General features: G+C 37.3%; 1 protein-coding gene across 2 annotated transcripts in view; it reads right to left on the reverse strand.

Moving 5' to 3' along the window:
* Positions 1 to 922: 922 nt before the first annotated feature.
* Positions 923 to 21,530, reverse strand: part of stau2 (staufen double-stranded RNA binding protein 2) — a 123,505-nt gene continuing 102,897 nt past the window's right edge. The window contains exons 14-15 of one of the 2 annotated variants that reach the window (XM_056254143.1): positions 5,864 to 5,970; positions 923 to 1,668 (exon numbers count right to left, since the gene is read on the reverse strand). In XM_056254143.1, coding sequence (XP_056110118.1) covers positions 1,575 to 1,668; positions 5,864 to 5,970 — 201 coding nt within the window. In that variant the 3' untranslated portion in view covers positions 923 to 1,574. The remainder of the gene's footprint in view (positions 1,669 to 5,863; positions 5,971 to 21,530) is intronic. The other variant, XM_056254142.1, reaches the window with a different exon arrangement.

Here is a 21,530-nt window from a genome sequence, read left to right on the forward strand (position 1 = left end):
TGAAGAATATGAGCTTGGACTTATATGGCTATGATATAGAGAAGGAATCCTCCTCTAGCTATGAATGAATGACTGTTTCCTTGGTGATACTGAATGGACTTATAGTATGGATTTATTTTTAGGCCGCTGTCGCAATGCCTGAAACACTCATGGATGACCGTTCATGTGTTACTGAGCCTTAAAGTCCCTTTAGGTATGATGACACAGCACTATGCCATATGCTTGAGCAAATCGCCTGTGGTTTTTAATTCACACCCATGTGTTGGCTGGAAAATATGAATCCGGTTGTGTAGCTACAAAGAATATGATCATTCGGAACTTACCAAGATGTGTTAAGATACGAATTTTTTGGGGTTCATAAAGTCTTTTGGACATAAAATCTGGGATAAAATCTGGGATTTTCTTTTACCATTTAAACCTGGAAATATATAGAAACTATTTGAAACATGGCATAAAATGTAAAATCGATTGGAAAAGAAGACAACAGACAACAATGGTTTCAACATGAACTGATGTGATTTTACTGCATTTTAAGTAACTGACAAGTCTGTTATGAAACTGTATATCTTCAGGGAGAGAAAAACACTCTTCCAGTGAGTTACCAGTTTCAGATAATTCTATGACTCTTTCGTTTGGAAAAGACAGCCTGTCTATAGCCTCTCTTTTCTCCAGAATGCAGTCCTTAAAAGCACTCAGTTGATGTATCGAGTCAATACAACACACAACATAGGTGTAGATGTGCTGGACAAAACCGAAGGAAGAAGAGAACAATCATCAAACAGGACTTTGCTAAAGAGGCACGGATCACTATGCAGGGCCTCTTGTGTTTCTGTCAAGAATCTTGAATGAAATTCTAATTTCAAGGAACTTTATAGAAGGCAAGAGGCAAGTTTGTTCAACTGGATGCCGTGATCCTGTGCTGTTCACCTCTAGCATCAGCTTTATCCATTGGTTTACACTCGTAGTATATGTTTTTCTTTTCCTCTGCGTATGATTTTCTACAAGTCATATACATCCATATAGATAGATGAATGCTTTATGTCAGCATACACGGTAAGCTGGGTGACTATATATGAAGACAACAACTACGACTTCACAGCACTGGCATTGGTTAATACTTAAATACTCAAGCATTATTATTCATAGATTAAAGAGAAAAGGAAAATAATATAACCCCCCCAACTAAGATACACAACTTTGTTTTCCCCAATAATGTTTTGTTTATACTAATGGCATGACATAAGCCTGTTTAAATCCATATCACTTCGAGGCAAGGTGAAAATAATATTCAAACATCTATCAAATGGGGAAATTTCCCTTGATTTTCAAACATTACCATGCATTACATTTTTATCAATTTTTTTTTAAGTTCACTTGCTTGCTCTTTTTAGTTAACTCGAGAGTAAATAAATGTTGTGTTAAGATAGTGTTGTCTTCACATAGACTCAAAGAATGCATTTTTTTTTTGTCATTTCGTATTCATGGGACACATCCACCATATTGCATGTTGACACGTGTAGAAGGATGCAGCGGCGGTCGTGGGGGCTTTCGGGGCAGAAGGGTGGGATCAGCTCCTAGACGACGGCCTTTGAATCCTTGCTGTCCTGAGCAGTGGTGCCTGAGTTAGTCGGTTTGTTGTCTGTCCTCTCGGCCAGACGTTTCGCTTGGCTGCAAATGAAGATTATGATTAACCACCAATGCTGTTAGATGATAACAATAATAATAACAAAGTGCTGTCAAATCGATTAATCGCATTTAACATAAAAGTTTGTAAATATATATTATGTGTGTACATAACATATATTTACAAACTTTTATTTTAAATGCGATTAATCGATTTGACAGCACTATTATTATGCTGTTAGATGATAATAATAGTGCTGTCAAATCGAATAATCAATTTAACATAATTTATCGCATCTAACATAAAAGTTTGTAAATATATATTATGTGTGTATGTATATATATATATATATATATATACACACACACACACACATATTTACAAACTTTTATGTTACACATCTAACATAAAAGTTTGTAAATATATATTATGTGTGTATGTATGTATATATATATGTATATATATATATATATATATATATATATATATATATATATATATATATATATATATATATATATATATATATATATATATATATATATATATACAGTACCGTTCAAAAGTTTGGGGTCAGTGAGAATTTTATTTTTATTTTTTGGAGGAAAGAAATCAATACTTTTATTTATCAAGGAATAATTCATTTGATCGAAAGTGACAGTAAAGACATTTATAATGTTACAAAAGTCTTTTGAACTTCCTATTCATCAAAGAATCCTAAAAAAAAAAAAAAACTGTACAACTGACAGACCAACAACTGTTTCAACATTGATAATAATAATAAATGTTTCTTGAGCATCAAATCCTCATATTATACTGATTTGTGAAGGATCATTTGACACTGAAGACACTGACACTGGTGATGCTGAAAATTCAGCTTTGATCACAGGAATAAATTACACTTTACTATATATTCACACAGAAAACAGCTGATTTACACTGGAATAATATTTAATACTATAACCGATTTTTGTTGTATTTTTAATCAAATAAGCGCAGCCATGGTTAGCAGAAGAGAATTCTTTTAAAAGTATTTAAAATCGTACCGACCCCAAACTTTTGAACGGTAGTGTATATACACACACATATTTACAAACTTTTATGTTAGATGCGATTAATCATGATTAATTGATTTGACAGCACTAATAATAATACAATACAATAATATAAATACATAATACAATAATACAAAACCTAAAAACAGTAAAAAAATAAATACAATTAATGTAAAATATACAAAATACAGAATTATATATAAAATCTGTAATAAATATAAAGGCAAATGATTAAACAATTAAGTAGTATAAAATAAATACTAAACATTATGAATTCATACTTCATATTGCGCACTACCATTCAAAAGTATGGTCCAATTTTAATTCATCAAGCACACATTAAATTGATCAAAAGTGACTAAAGGCTTTTTTAATGTTGAAAAAGATATATTTTAGAATGCATCACAGTTTCCACAAAAATATTACACCACACCAAATCAGTTACTTTGGAAGCAAATCAGCATATTAGAATGATTTCTGAAGGATCATGTGACACTGAAGACTGGAATGATGATGCTGAAAATTCAGCTGTCACCACAGGAATAAATTACATTTGACATACATTCAAATAGAAAACCATTATTTTGTAATGTAATAATACTTCACATATTTTTTGATCAAATAAATTGTCAAAAATCTTAAACACTTTTTGAACGGTAGTGTTGAATGCAGTGAGGAGCAGCAGAATGGATCTTAATGATTCTTACTGAAGCATTTCCCTCCCATCAGCCCCTCTCATTGTGACCTATATGGGCTGCTGAACTGGGTAATTTTTCCTCTTTGTTCTGTTCTAGCTCACGGCTGCACTGAGAAGCTGAAGCCACTGTAAATAAACATTTCTTTAACCTTTTCCTAGGCACACCTACTATGAAAATATTCTTGAACGGGTTGGTGTGATTTCCGTTCTGGTGTGTCTATCATTTCCATTCTCATATTTCATTCTCCAGCGCCCTGTTCATCACGGATATGACAAAGATTCATTTTTCCCACAGCAATCCCTCTGATTACAGGAGGATAAAGATCATGCAAAGACACGAAGTTGAAGGGTGTGAGGGTTTCCACAGCAGCTGGACAGATTGGGGAAGTGGGCAACACCACAGAAGGAAAATGCATATTGTGTGCGTGACCATCAAGCACTCTGTGAATGTGATAAGCTCAGCCAGTGTACAGTATGTGTGTGTGTGTATGCGTGTCTATAATCCTTTTAGTGATTAAGTGAAATGAGCTCCCAGGTTTCAGACGTTGACATTTAAAGGACAAATCATGTCCGTCTCTGCAGCTCAAAATCAGAAAGGAGCTCCACCTGCCACTGATATTTACTATACTGTGTGTGTACTAACTAAATACCACATAAAATGGGTTGACGAGTAGTTCTCTTTCCTGCGCTGACATGTTTCCTACTGAAACAGGAAGTTTAAGGACTCCTTCCGATAGCCAAAATCTTATAATCACAATATGAGTAATTTTATTTCACGATAATGATATATATCATGATATACCGTAGTTATTTTTGCTTTAAAAAAGATATTTATGATTTTTGATACCATTGAAATTTCAGAATTCTTGTCACCAATTTCAATAATCACAAAAAAACTAATACTAACCTAAGAAGAAAAAAAAAGAGACAAGTAAACAGTGATAATAGAACAACAAATGAAATAAACCTACCTGAAAAACAAGTGCTTGAAATAATAATACTACATAAATTGTATAAAGTAATCAAACATATAAAAGTCACTGCATAGTTTTCACTGTGTAAATTAAATATAGGCTTACATTTACTCTAATTAAAGTTACAAAAGTGAATCAGTAAAGAGCATTGAGAGATATTTTCTTTTTTGTTGTTTGATTATCATTAATGACACAACGGCAGCAGGTATATTAGGCTGCTGTCACTTTAAGACCGAATACACAGATCCAATATACTTAATCAACGGCGTTTTTTCTCTCAACCCTTTACATTCACTCAAGACATAAATGACTGTGTTTACAAGGATACTTGCAAAAAGGGAAGTTCTGTTCTCACGAGCTTTATGAGCAGCGGCTTATGTGCGTTCGTCTCTCAGACAGGACACGCATATACCGGAATGAGTTCTCTTTCGCTGCTTATTGCGCTTCAACGGTTTAAAATCACTTGTTTTTAAACCGCAATGCTAACAAAACACATGCGAATGAAAAGCTTTCGTAACAGCGCTGCACAGCAACGTCATGTGAGCGTAGCCACAATAGAGACTTTAGTCCAAAATCTCTACGGGTTGAGTATATCGCCCGCCCCTACTTGCTACTTTTTCTTTGCTAATCAAAGGTGGAGGGATGCTTTCATTCTAAAGAGAATATTATATTAGAATAATATAATAATCATATTATGATTGTCCAAAAATATGGATAGACCTCTCGTGCAAGATGAGTCAGCACTATTTTTGGTTTGTTTTCCTGGCAGTGAAATGCAGTACATTTTTATCTAAGTTAATTTTGTCAGGTGAAAAGCGACCATTATAACCGGAGCGCCATATCTGTATAGATTCTCCTCCACTTTTTGGGGTAGGAAATCATATTTTGAGAATTTTGTTTTGCTTGACCGAAGAACAGAGAAAAAACACTGCAGCCGGTTACATAAAACAACTAATTAATGAAACAGACGCATAAGATCTTCCATTATGCAAATCAATTAGGACTGTCAAATCGCAAAATTAATATTCAAGAGCAAAGATGATGCATTTTATTTTGTGTCCCCACCCTTATTACACAACTTATAATTAATCATTCAAACAGTGCTGTATACTTACACTGTGACAGTTGTGACAATAAATAAACTTATATTTACTTATGAAATAAACTGTTCTTACATCATGAATTTCAGAACAGCATTCAAAACTCTCAAAACACTGATTTGATTAAATTAAGCTAACTCTGCTTGGAACAACACATGGGAAGCATTTCAAGGCTGCTAACATGAAGATCTGTAAATATTTAAAAAGGAAAAAGGTATAAATCATGTCCGTTTCGTTAAATCATCTCAAGAATCTCCTAACAGTTTATATAAAAAGCAATGGCTACCCAGACTGCCTCTGAGCACTTTTGTCATTTATATAACGTCATCGAGACTGTTTTGGAGTCATTTACATATGTGATCCTTGCTGAAATGGAGGTGTTGGTGGAGGTGCGGGTGAAGAGGCGTACTTACGGCTCTGTGTGTACGTACATGTCACATGATCCATTTTCCACCTCGATTGGTCCATCCACTGGGTCCAGTCCTTGTTCTGACAGCTGTTTCAAGGCACTAAGAGCAGCCTGTGTGAGGTAAGGAAACAGATGGCTTTGAGTAAGACAACATAACACACATCAGCTGCTTTTTAAATAACACTTACTATCAGAAACCTGAGACTGACAGGACGCTTTCTGCTCCCTCTGTTTTGTTTGGCTCTTTCCAGATCTCTGTTTATCTAACGTTTATCTAATGTTATTAGGTCAACGTTTTCTGGCTTGCATGTCCTCCAGCCAATGAGAGGGATTCACGTTGCCGATCAGCCACGCTGTGGGCCGATATGCAAAAAATTAGCAATAAATCAAGTGTGCAGACAAAGTGTGCTGAAATAATAACATCTGATAACACAGGTGTAACTAATATCCTGTTTTGCTCCAGAAAGTCAATGCGTCCAAAGCCAGTTTGTCCATAAGTTTAAAACTGGTAAAGTAACATAAAAGGACTTAACTGAAGTAGAATAAAAATGGATTGAAATATATTTGTTGTGAAATTGCACTTACAGACATTTGTATTTCATATATGAAGAACAATACATTTTCCAGAACTCTAAAAAAACTGAAATCTGATGTCAATATTTATTTTTTAAAATGTATAATATTAAAACGTTAATTATAATGTGGTTGAAATTGTGTGCTGATATATGGCTAAATTAAAATACATTTGAATTTTAATGGCTGTATTAGATATATATTTTTTTATATATATTTATATTTTGCCTTCATTTATATTTAAGTTTTAGTTTTTGTAATTGAAGTACTTCAATTTATTTATTTCAGTTAGTTGCCTAGGAAGATTTTCTAAGTTTAAGTTTTTCATCTAATATTTCTTTTATTTCAGCTTTATTTAGTTAACAATAAAAACCCTGGAAATCTAATAAGTTAAAAAGGAACCATAAAAAGCACCAATCTGTGTAATTTTAGTTAATATTATTAATGTAATTTCCCAATGTCCTAAAACTTGTTAGACTAATGAAATTCTTTTGTTGTGACATAGTGTTTGTATTGCAATTCAACAAATTCCTCTTCCTGTCACTTCCATTCAACATGTATATCTGTATGAGGTGGAAAACTGAATCCAAGTTCCAAAATAAATGTTTGGTTTTACCAAGCCCTATCAAATGCACATAGGCCATAATAGCCTTAAATGCATCATTTATAAAAAGGAAGTGTATCCCTGCGGGACTGAATGCGAGTTGGCCATCAGAGATTACAGGCAGATGCTTCTCTTCTCAAGTGGACGTTCAGAAATCTTACAGAACATGATAGTCGGCATGTCTGTCACAATCCCTAAAGCCTCGTTCAGCAGGTCAAAATAAAATGAGTGTGACTGAGAATCATGGCTCAAGAGGGACAGAGTGCGAGAAAAGCGTGCAGTTGCTGAGGGGAGACCCTCGCAGTGACAGAAGCGGGTTGAGAATTGGCAGATCCACCTGGTTGTCGGGGCTGATGCTCTCTCCAGCATCCTGCCAATGAGCACCAGATGTGCTGTTTGGGACGCAACAACCATGACATATTTCTCACAGCTGACAGCCTATTCCCTCTGAACCCAAACCCCCCCCCCCCCAGCACCCCAACCCACTCATGAGGCGTGGACACCACACACGCACAGATGTGTGTGCATTCCTCACCCTGATTAATCAGGATTTGGCCGGATCAAATAATGGCGGCTAATTGTGTCAGGCACCCTGTTGCATCTATATGTGTGTGTCTATATCAGATAGAACAGACTTTGATGAGAATTATGTATCATATATCACATGATCTTAGATCAATCGTATTTATACTATGAAGGATCTAGTACAAAGTGGTCCGAAAAAGTATTTAGATGTTTCATTTACACTTAAACATGTCTAAAATGCTATTGATTTAGATGTAAAACATCAAGCCAAATGGCATCTGCAAACAACCCACTAACGTTTGCTAACCGAGAAGTGTCCAATTTTTTGTCTTTAAAAACACATAGATATAAATAAAAATTATACAAAACTTAGTTTGGGGTCGATAATAATTTTTTAATGTTTCTTATAAACCCCAATGCCAATTATTTAATCAAAAATACTGTTAAAAAACTTAAAATACATAAAATAACTGTTTTCTATTTCAATATATTTTAATGTAGAATTTATTCCTGAGATGACAAAGCTGAATTTTCAACATTACTCCAGTCTTCAGTGTCACATGATCCCTCAGAAATCATTATAATATGCTGATTTTCTGCTCAAGAAACATTTCTCATTATTATTAATGTTGAAAACAGTTTTGCTGCTTAATATTTTTGTGGAAAACCCTCATTTCTTTTCTCAGGATTTTATTTTGATGAATATAAAGTTTAAAAGAATGTCATTTATTAAAAATCTCTTGTATTATACACATCTTTTGACCAGTTTAATGCATCTTCAAACTTTATACAGTAGTGTGTATATATATATAAATCAAATATGTTTTTTTGCAAAATGATTTGTTTGAAAAGTGTGCTTTTCTGCAGTGATGTTCATATATTTTTAAGCGTGGCTTAAATGGTTGCTTTTCAAGGCCAGTTCTAACAGTCGGAAAGCCTCACAGTCAACAAATAGGACAGGCCTGAAACAAATCCAATCCTACTTACAGAATCTTGACAAAAGCCCAGACTCTGACTTAACATCTCAAAGAATGGTTCATCATGTGCTAATGTGAAAATTTGAGTTGAGCTGGCCGAAGCACAGGAAATGAGTGCAGTCCATGACAATGAGCCACATTAGTGAGTTTATGCCATCACATCTGCAGGGACGACAGTCAAATCACTGTGAACGCTGAAAAGTCATTCTATCACGGCACATATATTTATCCATTTAAGGAGCCCTTTTGGGGGGGGTTTATGTGTGGAATGTCTTATCAAGTTGTGAAATCTTTGGAAAACGAGCCCTTATCTATAATGGGACATATTGTACGGCTGCAGTCTGTTACCTAGTGCATGCATGTAAATTCCCAGCGGCGTTTGGACCAGTAATAAATCAGGTTTAAATGAAATTTGTTCTGGTGATTGATGACAAGTGTGTAGAAGGCTCAATAAGGAGGACATTTTTCAGCCAGGAAATTGTTCAATATTCCGGACGATAATTTAAAGGCATTCTGAGCTTTCCCGGTAAATGAACAGTTCTCAGGACTGCTATGAAAGCGAGAGCACCAAATTGACTGCCTGAATGCTGTATAAATCATCTGTAGGCCAACTTCATACTCTGCTGTTTGACTTCAATATGCATTTCATTTACTTCAGGGAACATATGCACGATATGGAAACATGGAGAGGGAATGAAAACAACACCATTCCAAGACATCAATTCAATTTGCCTGATAAATAATTACAAAAAAGTTTCTAAATTCAGTCAAAACCTCCTTTGACTCTGACATCTAAGGTATGTTTAAACAGCCTTGCGTCCTAAGCCATGCATGCTGGCTAAAAATTAGGCTTGAGACGTGAGTGTAAGCTTAGCCTTTTGATGGATTCAGATGCAGATTCCTCTACGGTACAAAGCGTATAACTCATCCTCTCCTGTGGCCAATAAATTGCAATCAAAAGGGTAATTACCGGTGTGTGGGTGTGTGTGTGTGTGTGTGTGTGTGTGCCATTAGAGTCTCTGAGTAAATAAGCAGCATCTGCTTTTGCACTGCCAGACAAAGACCATGAATCAAGCGGCAGAAGACAGGCTTGTGATAAAGGCCCGGCAGCCCATCACCAAACAGCGGGCTCAAAGATAAATATCCGACTATCTATTGTAACAACAGTCAATTACATCATTATTTTTCTAATGAGATAGAGTGAGCTGGCCGAATCACTGATGGGCTGAAACATGTTTAGTCTAGCCCTCCAAACCTGGAAGTGGTCAATCTCTGTCGTTGAGAACATCAGATCAGAAGTAGCGCTGTCCCGGGACCCCAGGTGACACCCCCACATCTCCCCCCCTGCTTTAGATAACACACCACCACTCAGCGAAGGCATTAGTGAGCTCAATCGATAAATCTTGACGTGCGCTACTTTGCGGGACGCATTCATCAGCTCACCGTTGGATTCAAACGAAGGGAAAAAAGGCGGAATGTGGAATGTGTCAAAGCTAAATATCTCGGTGCGGACTAAAAGGCGGGTGGAGGAAGACGAAAGGAGGACTTTGTCAAAGGACAGTGAGGAGTCATTTTTCTAAGCCGCTTTAATGGTTTCACTGATTGCATTTTCATTTCCTTCACTGCCTTGGCTAAACAGTGGCGCTTTCCCCAAGAGATGAGCTCTATGCCTTTGAGGCCAATTTACGGACAGGGAGGGAGGTGATGGATCGACAGGGCCAAGCACCTCTATCGACCTGGCTCTCACAGGGGGGGCATCCAACAAGGATAACATGGAAGCCTTCAAGCTGAAGTGGAGAGAATCTGACAGCCTATCAGTCACGGACATGGAGCGTAGAAAGCAAGCATTAACTACATTCACTTGGTCCCTGTAGTAAAGACATCGCGGGAGGGATTCACTAAAAATGAATTGCGCCAACTTATACCGTTGTTTATTTGCATGCACTGTTGTTTTAGCACCCAATTCACTTAAGGATTCTTAGTTGATTCACTAAAGAGTTTATTATTATCAGTTGTTTGGTAACACTTTACAATAAGGTTCATTAGTTAACATTAGTTAACTACCTTAGTTAACATGAACATTAACATGAGCATTTATTAATCTTAGTTAATATTAATTTCAACATTTACTAATACATTATTAAAATCAAAGGTTGTATTTGTTAACATTAGGTAATGCACTGTGAACTAACATGGACATACAATGAACAGCTATATTTGTATTCCCTAATATTCACAAATTAATAAATACTGTAACAAATCTATTGCCCATTGTTAGTTCATGTTAGTTAATATATTGACTAATGTTAACTAATGAACCTTACTGTAAAGTGTTACCAGTGGTTTTATAATAAAATGCTGGTTATCATTATTTGTGCATCTGATAAATGACTAAATATAGGTTTATTTTTAATAAAATGTCATCTTATCTCTGTAAAGCCTGACAAATAAAATAAAAAAATCGATTTTTTTGAAAACAGAACAGGTTCAGTTCAACGAATCTTTAGACAAAACATTTCAAAATATACTAAAAAAGGCTTCTTTTTTTTTAGTATCATATTTGATACATCAGGCTTTTATGAGCCATCTAGTATGATATAGTGAGAATATGCAGCTCATATACGAGGAAGAAAACATGCAATTTAGTGCAGTTGCTGACATTTATATGGCCAAAGAGTAAGATGAAATTCAGATAAACATACAAAACCTCAAATGCAATACAATCATGATTGAAAGATGTACAAATAAACGGCCATTCCTCCATACAGAATCCCTCGCATGTTCAGATTCAGAGGTCCATGCATGTGGACTCTTTTCTTCAGCTCATCCCACAGGTTTTTTATGATGGCAAAACCTTCATTCTGTGGTCAGTGAACTATTCTGTTGTTTATTTTGAGATGAGCTTTAGATCATTGTCGTGTTGGAAGATCCAAACCACAGCCCAGTTTAAGCCTCCTGGCAGGGTCAGTCATGTGTTGATTTATTATCCGTGTTTCCTAACAAGTTGTTCAGGGTCTTTGGAAGAAAATTAGCCCCACAGCATTAAAGATCCACCAGCATACTTCACAATGGGAATGAGGTCATTTTCTACATGGCTATGTTTCTGTTTGTGCCAAATCCACCTCTGGTGTTTTTCTAAAAACCTTTATTTTGGTCTAATCTGACCATAAAACCCAGTCCCACTGAAAGCTCCAGTAACGCCTCTAGGTGCAGAGTGCTGTTAGATGTCACCAAAGGCTTCCCAAACCAGATGTGGTTATATAGGTACGGTCTGATCATAATTTTGGAAACTTTCTGATCCCAAGACCCAACTAGCAGCAATTCTCCAACTTTGATCCTTACAGTTTGGTGACTCGAACCATCCTCCTCATGGTGTGTAGGGCCAATATAGACACACGTCCTCTTCCAGGAAGATTGTTACCATCTCCAGATGATTTAAACTTCTTAATTATTGCCCAGATAGTGGAAGAAGAGTATTCCAACAATTAAACTATTATCTTATAGCCATTTTATGATTTGTAAATCTCAACAAACTTTTGTCACACATCATTACTGTATGTTCAGGTCTTGATGGATGACTATAGGAATTTGGCCTGTATGTCACATCATATTTAGAGCCCAGTGAAATGGGAAGTCTTAAGACTTATCACTTAAGTGTTCCTGATCACTAAGGCGAACTTTGGAATTTGTAGGTTAGATTTTTGTGAATATTTTGAATGAAAGACTAAGAGGAGGAATTTTTACAGTCGGTTTTGCTCATATTTACCAAGAGTGCTGATATTTGTGGAGCCCACTGTATGAATGTCTGGTTAAGTTGGACTGCATGTTAAGTTGTAAGCATGAAATATTGCACAATATTGGTACAAATCACTGGTGAATTAGCCCCAGAGAGCCTTTTTATCTTTTTTTATTGCTAGAAGAGGACAGGATTCAGGACAGGATAGCATTTCCCACATAAGCACCAAGGCTCAATCTATCTTTGCTTAATCTAAGGGGGGGGGGGGGGGGGGGGGTGGTTGTAGACTAAGGGATAGTGTACAGTCAGCAGATTGTTATGCAAAATAAACATTTTCAGGGTGATACAAGACCCTACTGCGAAATTATCAGCTACCTGCCACATAAGTCAATTATTGAACACAAAATATTAATTTGACATTTTATCAGTTGCAGTGGTTGTTGTTGTGGAATAACAGACCACTATATGGCACGATTGAAGAATCAGGATTGACTATTGCAGGGAGCTGTGCAAAAATATAAATGAATGATGCAAGATTCTGCACTAAGTATATGGACAAGTTTGTGAATGGACTGCGAGTGCCAGGGAAATGTAAAGCAGACGATGAATCTACTTCAAACATCACAACTACCAATACACTAGACGTGAGCTGTGATGACAAAAGCAAATAGAACCCATTATAATAAGTGATGCTGTCTACATCGGAGGCGGTGCAACAACAATTTCCCGACAGTAAACTGATTCCCATTCTATATCTGACTTGAGTACGGATCGGGCCGCATTTTTCTGTCCGAGCCCGGCCCGCGTCCGACAGGGCAGTAACCGAACCCGACAGGCATTAAGATATTTATGTCCGAGCCCGACACAGTTAAAAATCTCATTTTTTTTCTCATACTAATGACACGTACGTTTGTTTGTGTAGAAAGCCCGCTTTTATTTAGCAACTGGAAGGCATTCGGCAGCGTACGCCGCACATGGCCAACATAGCGCATGTTAACACAGGCGCGCACAAGAGGCCCAAACAAATAGCCAATTGAAATTAAATGAACAAAGCTAGGTCTACCAAAAATTGCCAAAGCTAACAGAACAAAACATTAACGTAACACAAATGCAGCTTATTGAAATGGAAATCACTCTTACCATTTTTCTCGAAAACTGTGTGGCTAATAAAACTGTAACATGGGATCTATTCACATAATCCATCCATCAATGTTTAGGCTGGTTTTAAAATCTCCTGAGGCCAACTTCTTTTTAACGTCTTCCATCGTTGCGCTGCCAGCCACATGTAGCCAAATATGCAATATTATGCACGCACGTGTTGCGCGTTGTCACAGCAACATAAACAAATTTCCACACACATGAAGTTGGATGTTAGGGTGATATTTTAAATTTATTTTAATCACAAAAACAAACATTTGCATCCAGTTAAACATTATAATAAGCTGTTTTAAATTTCAAATGTGCAATGCCTTATTGCGCCGACGTGACCGAGCCCGACCCGAACCCGAACGTCATTTTAAAATATGTGTCCGAACCCGAACCCGAACCCGGCCCCGGCCCGTCGGGCTCGGTTCGGGTATCCATCCTCTATATCTGACGGACGTCAAGCACTCACGCAACTTCTTACACAAAGAACAATTGGATTTGCAATGTCCGCTTGGACGCGTCCAGCGCGGACACCATCAAGTGAGGCATATCTCTCCCTCGGATTCACCAGTACAATGGTAGGTAATGAAGAGAGGCCACAGGGTGTTGTGTAAAAAAGTTGTAGTACTGAATTAATTACAAATTCAAATAAATCCTATAGGGTTTTGAAAAGCAAGGTCATGGCTGAGAGTGGAGGGGGGTGCTTGAAAATCTACAAAAGGGGGGCTGGAAGAAAAAAGTTTGGGAACCACTGCACTAGGCCATGGCTCCAATGAGCATAAGTGTCTTTGATTCTGAGAACATTCAGTCCAACTTCTTTGTATAGACTAGAGGGAACATTTGCAAGATGGGCGTAGTAGTGTATGTTATTAGACCTGATCATCTCCTGTTTTTACTGGGGAGAGATGAAGCCCAGGCTTTAGCTCTCATCTGGTGGACCGGTGGGTTTTTCCCATGGTCCGGCACAGCTTCCCACCAAAGCTCATCCACGGCCCACTCCAAGAGCATCAGTCCTGGTCCCCTGCTGGCCTTTGATCGGCATTTCATCATTTGTTTTCTCTGCCACCTCATCTCTATGAGACATGCTGCTGAAGACACAGCCCATTTAGTCCTCCATTAACCACTGACGACGAGGAACCGCTCGCTGCGTCTTTGGCAGCACTATAAACAGGCCCACAATCTGAAACGCAATCAAACACTCTGCAGGTGTACACACAGACACAATCTCTTTTGCTCGGGCTCACCCTCCAACACCGGTGGGCTTTTTCTCCACTGTCCAACAGATGGGTTTCTGAGCCGTCCAAAGCTCGCGTGAGTGAATGGAAACACAAATCCTGCTCTTTGTTTTATTTATTACACAACTTTACAGGCTGTTGACATCAAAAGAGTCAGAGCTGCTTTCTCGTCAAATCGCTAATGCCAAAGGATCAGAGTTAAATGGAAGAATTACAATTTATGGATGACTCACAGCGGTGAAGTTGTGACATATCTCATCCTAGACTAAACAATTATTACAGCCGCTAAGGAGGGAAGACGAAAGAAAATCTCTTTACTGTGGTTTAAAGGGGCCGTTCACCAAAATATGAAAATTCTGTCATGATTAAACACCAAGAACTATTACTTTAAAGATAACTATAACGAGAACTACATTGGTGCCCACACCAACACATGAAAACTTTCTGTGCACTGCCACTTGAAATGATCAAGCGTTTTAAAGTTGGATAGATTCTTATTGGCTGTCAGTGTTTTTATCGTTCATCGGCAATTAAAAAAGAAAATCGCTCTGTAAGTTATTTAACAATATCGTTACTTCAAAATTGCTGTGGTGTGGACTTAACTATTCTCACAGAAGACTGATTATTAAAACTTTATAGTTTTCATTATAGTCGTCTTTGGTGTGAACAGGTCTTTACTCACTGGATACTACACAATAAATCTGCATGACTTAAAATCTCAATGAATAAAATCCGTTACTTTCTTTCTTTTGTGGGAAACAAATAAAAAATGTAAGAATGTGGTGGTCGTTCTTTTCCATGCAATTACAATGAAGATTCAAAATGAACCCAAAAGCACCAAAAACGTGTCATAAAAGTAGACTATATTATGTTTTAATTATGAAACTTTATTGCGCTATTGACTGAAAATCTACCTTAGCTCTTCTTCTGAGACGTAGCAATGTTGAATTCATATATGAATCATTCTTTAGAGTGAAATGAATCATTTGATTCTGAATGATTTGCTATTACTTTCCTTTGGACTGTTTTATGGACCACTTTTGTGTTGCTTTCCTGACATAAAGGTTTCTCACAAAAAAAAAAAGTGTATGGTTTGTAACAACATGAATGTGAGTAAATGATGACAGAATCATCATTTTTGTGTGTACTATCCCTTTTGCTAAATCACTTTATGAATGATCAGCTGCATGTGCAGGTTATTGTACAGTGGGAAAAAAAAACAGTTGTTCCCATTTTTAAAAGGGGCATATAAATCCATTCTGCCAGCGGCCCTCCGGAGCGCAGCAGTAATGTGAGAGGCCGATGGAAAGAAGATCCCACAGAAAGCCCACCGTTCTCCAGACATCAAAGCTCTGGAGACAACTCACAGTAACATTCCTGCCTCTCGTTTGGAAACTTGCCGCCCTGCGCCCAAAGCGGGAGGAGAGGCTCCCCATCCTACACCACCTATATTTCACATCCATAAAGTCTGGAACAGGCCGGATATCAGACGAGGAGCAGATGAGCACCATTCCGAATGAGCCACTCTGGAAGCAGGACATACCAGAGCCCTCGGCTCAATGGGCTGTGAAATCACACATAAAGAAGAAACCAATAGGAGGGAGATGTGGAATTTCAGCCGCTTATCAAATCCAGCTTCCAGACTATTTCGACACTTCTGTAGGAGCATCAGAGAGACGAGTACACAACCCCTCTTCAGACAAGAACAAAGAGACCCTCTTTCTGTCTGTTGTTGAAGCGATAATGGTGAAAATGGCGAGTGATAAATGCTCCGCACATTCGCACGTAATTTATTGCCGCTCATCAACACGTTCTAAACTCGCGTCTGCTGGGCTCCTAGCTAATTGTAAAAATGTCAGTTGCACTCCGCACAGGGTGGAAGCGTTACATTTTTTTCAGTGCTTGAAGAGATAAAACCCGCTCCCTGTTATGCGAACAAGGTTAAAATAAAAAGCCCCCCTGCCCCCTAAGCGTTTCACATTGTCTTTCACATGAACACATGCTCTGAACACCAATCTAATCAGACAGGTGAGAAAAGAACACGAGGGTTAGGCGTGAAGAACCGTTAGGAACAAGTGTTACTGTTAACAAGAACTACATTTATTTTATTTATTTTTAAAGTAAAATTAATATAAAAAAAAAATGGAAAATGAAACCAAAATGTGGTTTCATGAACTAAAACAACATTCATTTTGAACTAAAATGAGGTGAAACTTAACTAAATTACACCTAATAAAATAAAAACTAAATTATACAGATACCTACTTTTTTGAGAATAAATCTTGAATGTTTTTAAAAAATGATACTACACCTACGAATCTAGAATATCACATTAATTTGCATGAGCAAGTGGACATTAAACAATGCAGAATGTGGATTACACATGCTGAACAAACAGCACAAAACAATAATAAATAAAAAAAAAGATTTTTTTTTTTTAAATCTGTCATCCGTCATAGTAATTTGGAATAAAATAAATAAATTGGCTGATCATTTGGAAAATATTCTGAGAAATATGATACCTGAAGTGAGATTCATGTAGAGCTCTAAAATCAATGTCCAAAATGGAAGTGGTCCAAGCTGCTCCATTACAGTTAAAGTGCATGAATTCTTTTGTAGCATGTGTAAACAATCCCTAAAAGTTGTTCTTTATTGATAAAATCTATCTAAATTATGTTTCACAACATACAGGCCTATGCTACAAATTACACAACATCAAAATGAACCGTTTCCAGATTGGAGATTCGAATGCATTTCTTCTTAGAAAAAGAAATAATACGCTTTTAAACACCTGCCCGTCATTGGACGTAAGTGAACTGTGTTTAAAACAAGTCTGAGACATCTGCATTCACACAGGCCCGGAGAACCGTAATCAAAATTCCAGATTCTGCCTTCTCATGGAACGTGTCCAGAATGCAGGGTCAATAATTGCCTGAACCTCCCTGGAGGGAAGGGCTCTGCTGACATAGGAAGCCATAAATTAGGACCCAAAAAGCAGCAGCATGTCATGCGTCATTAGGGCCGGAGAGGGCTGCTTTATCTGTTCGTCGTTCGGACACCGTGGATGGCACCTCCCATGTCAAAACACAAACCACATGGGAGAGGTGCAGGGTACCGCATACCTCAATATCTTGAAACAGTCACTCCCTGTATTTAATACATACATTCATACTATTAATCAGAGAATGCTTACACTAACCTGCTCCGCCATAAATCAGAGAGTATTAAAACATGAAATAAAAAAAAATCATCAATCTAGTGTATGTCTTCAATATGGCATCATATAAATAAGTTAGGCTTATAGTGACTTAGAGAAAATGTTTCAGTAAAACAAAAGTTTGTTTCTTGCTTCTGGGAAAATACATCAAATTTTGAAAATGTTGTAGTTTTCAAATCTTATTTGCACTTTTGCATTTTGCAAACTATAAAGAAACATGCATGAAAACCAATGCTGTTTGGCAGAAAGGAAATCAAACTTTGCAAAATTCATCTTTTATATAAGTGGAACCGGATTTTCAAATAACATCAAATTTTCTCAAAATTAAATAACAGGATTTACTTTTTGTTTGAACTCTTACTTTACATTTTTCATGCTAAAAGAAAGAAAGAAAATGAACAAGAGATCCAAGAATCAGATAAGCAAGGTACCAAAGCACCTTCAAATTTAAACGTCAAAGATAAAAATAAAAATAAATAAAAAAACTATATATTTAACGAGAATTTAATTAAATCAATGAAGAATTAAATCAATGTTGTGCCCACATCTAAACTGACCACTTTGTCAGTCATCTTGAGAACAGTAAACTCTGATCCTCAAATGATTCACAGTGGGAAATGATGCAGTTTTAACAAATGAATCATGAAACTATAGTCTTCCACTGACATCATACAGTTAAACTTTCTATGATACAGGGATGCCACCATGGAAATAGGATTCCCTTCCTCTCTGCCCGGAGCATCTTTTATCACCTCTCTCCCTCATATTATAATCCGGTCCGCACAGGTTGCCTAAAGCAAAATGGAAAACTGTGGGCGGACACGAGGACCCGGCCTATCAGACACCTGTATATGGTGGGCTTCCCTCCACAACCATTTCTTTTCCTTACCATCTATAGATTTCATCATAGCACATATATGCAGACCGGAAAAAAAGCATAACAAATGCAAATGGAGGTTTGCTTATCAGCAGGCAGCTGTCATGTCACTGCATACCTAGTGGAAAAGACCTTTATTTCATAAGCTCAACGGTGAGGAAACCGTGGTTTGGTGTGGGCGTGTAATCACTTCCTGTCATTTGCATAAATAATAAACTGACCACTGAGATTGCAGCCCCCATGTCCACTGTAGGCCATTCATTGTTTGCTTGGGGTATATTAGCACCAAAACCAAGTGAGCTGCTTTACCTTAATAAGGCTAATTTGACTACTCAAAAAAAATCTATAAAAGGTGCGAACTCCACCTGCCACATAAACAGCGCTCCTCCCGTGAGGCATACAAGAGACTAGGCTTCCATTAGAATTTGACATTATCTAACAACACTGTCATTGCCAAAGAGAAGAACTCTTTGGAGCTTGATGTAAGCATGTTACAAAGATAACAACGTAATGCTCAGAGCGCAACAGTGCCCGCCCACTTTGTCAGCAGCCTTGGTTATGAAAGTATTTTTCCCATTGGGATTTTTTTTAAAAAGAAGTAATTTTTAGATGTGCAAAAAAAAGCATGAATCAAAACAACCAGCTACGAGATACATCACAACATTACAAACTTTTATTTGAAGCTATAAAAAGTGGAAAAACAACAAAGACTGTGTACTTAACGGCTTGAGGGGAAAAAAACTACAACCTAAAGAAGCATTGCGAATGACAATCAAATTAAAAACAATGGAGAAATATACAAATTTGAGAGCGAAGGGAGACTGATTACGCCATTTTCAGTGCTTAAATAGTTCTTTTGGCATGATTTCCTTGTTTCAATTCCATTATCGGTGGAATTTTCTGGTAAACACCTTTGTACTACCATTGGTCCATTAAATAATAGGTTTGTGTGCGGAGGCTCCGCCTTCTTTCACGTGAAAATCTTTCCCAGACAGTTAATTTCTCCTGTTCAGTCCGTCGAGGTCAGACATCCGTGAGTGAAAACATGAACAACACTGAAGAGCTGCTTTATAGTAGAAAATTAAGTTGTACTTCTGATAAAATGAGACACTGACACTGTTTTCCATGTTTAATACGGCAAAGCTGCTTGATTTGAAGCAATCTATTGTATTAAGAGCTATGTAACTGACACAGAAGTCAGTTTTATATTTCATGTTTATTTAATTATTTTATAAATATTTAGTTAAGGACTTTTAATTTGAAACTGCTTCGTAAAGCGCTTTTGTGAGTGGAGACTTTTATTATGAAAAGCACAGAGTGACTCGAGGAAGAAAGTTGTCTACACCGCATGGCAAGCTGAAGCTATATTCCACATTTCTAAAGTGTACTAAAGTTAATTTACTCATCTGAAGTAACAGAAGATATTACAAGATGCAAGATTAAGTTCTCCTTTGGTAATAAGCAGCCAATGAATTCTCACTATAGCTCCCCCCCAGTAATTTCACGAGCACAAGGATTCTCTGATGACAGGCATCTTGAGTTGGATGGTTATCCTCATCAATCAATAAATCGCCTGTCATCAGAGAATCCTTGTGCTCGTGAAATTACTGGGGGGAGCTATAAGCTATATAAATAAATGTGACCGAATTGCAGAGCTTATGCAAACATAAACATATCCACGTTTTACACGTGTTTGGCACTCCCTATTGTTGCGGGTGTATTATTGACATGTAAAAGTATAGACCCTGAACATAAGAACAATACGGTATATTTATAGAGGTGAAATGATACCCTCATGTCACGATTCGATACATATCACGATACTGAACTCACGATACAATATTATTGCGATACTCCATGACATATGATAAAAGATTAACAAGAAAATGTACTGTTGATTAAAATGCTAAATTTGGTACATTGGGGGTGTCAATGAATAGGCTTGGACTTGGTGCTGGAAACCCAATGCACAGGACAATGCTGACGCCAGAATAAAAATATTCATGATTCTGAAGCTGAAGCTAAACAAATATGCTTGCACTCTGTCACCGACTCGATATATTTAAAATAATTTAGGCCATTTTTTACTGGTAACATAAGACATTTGGCATTAAACGACCCACAAATATTCCCCCATTGCATTATTATACATTATATTCAACTTTATATAGTTTAATGTAGTACTGACACAAAACTTGAAATCTTTCACGGCAGTAATTTTAATTTTGGGTGAGCTATGCACAATACGGATTGTCACTATCCACGATACATATCCACGATATATTGTTAGACCCCTATATATTTTCTCACATTGACAGACAGTCTGGACAGGATCAAAGGTGTGCATATGTGTGTGTATGATTGTAACCAAAACCTGTAACTAGAGAGTGTCTGCAGTCAGACAGCGTTTTACACCCCTCGGTCCCGATCCGCAATTCCACACCCCCCATAGCGGCCTCAGAGGAAGGACTAGCCACTCCATATCCAAACGGGACGCACCAATAAAACGCTCGAATGCACGGTGTAATGAGCAGGGCCCATCCCTGATGGCGTGCAAGATTCCCCATTACTCAAACATGCAGAGTACGGACGCCCCTCTCCATCTGCGTTTCCCACCAAACATGCCACTCGATGCTGATTACAAAAACCTCCCTCTCCACCCCCAAAACACTGGCCAATTTGTAGGGGAAAAACTTGACCTTGTTGCCAGGAGAACGTGCGGCACAATCAGTGGACGTTTCATCATCATTGAGATGTGTTTACAAAAAAACAATACATTGT

Source organism: Rhinichthys klamathensis, unplaced genomic scaffold (genome assembly GCF_029890125.1).
Source record: "Rhinichthys klamathensis goyatoka isolate OS25496 unplaced genomic scaffold, OSU_Roscu_1.1 h1tg000110l_1, whole genome shotgun sequence".
Taxonomy (NCBI): Eukaryota; Metazoa; Chordata; class Actinopteri; order Cypriniformes; family Leuciscidae; genus Rhinichthys; species Rhinichthys klamathensis.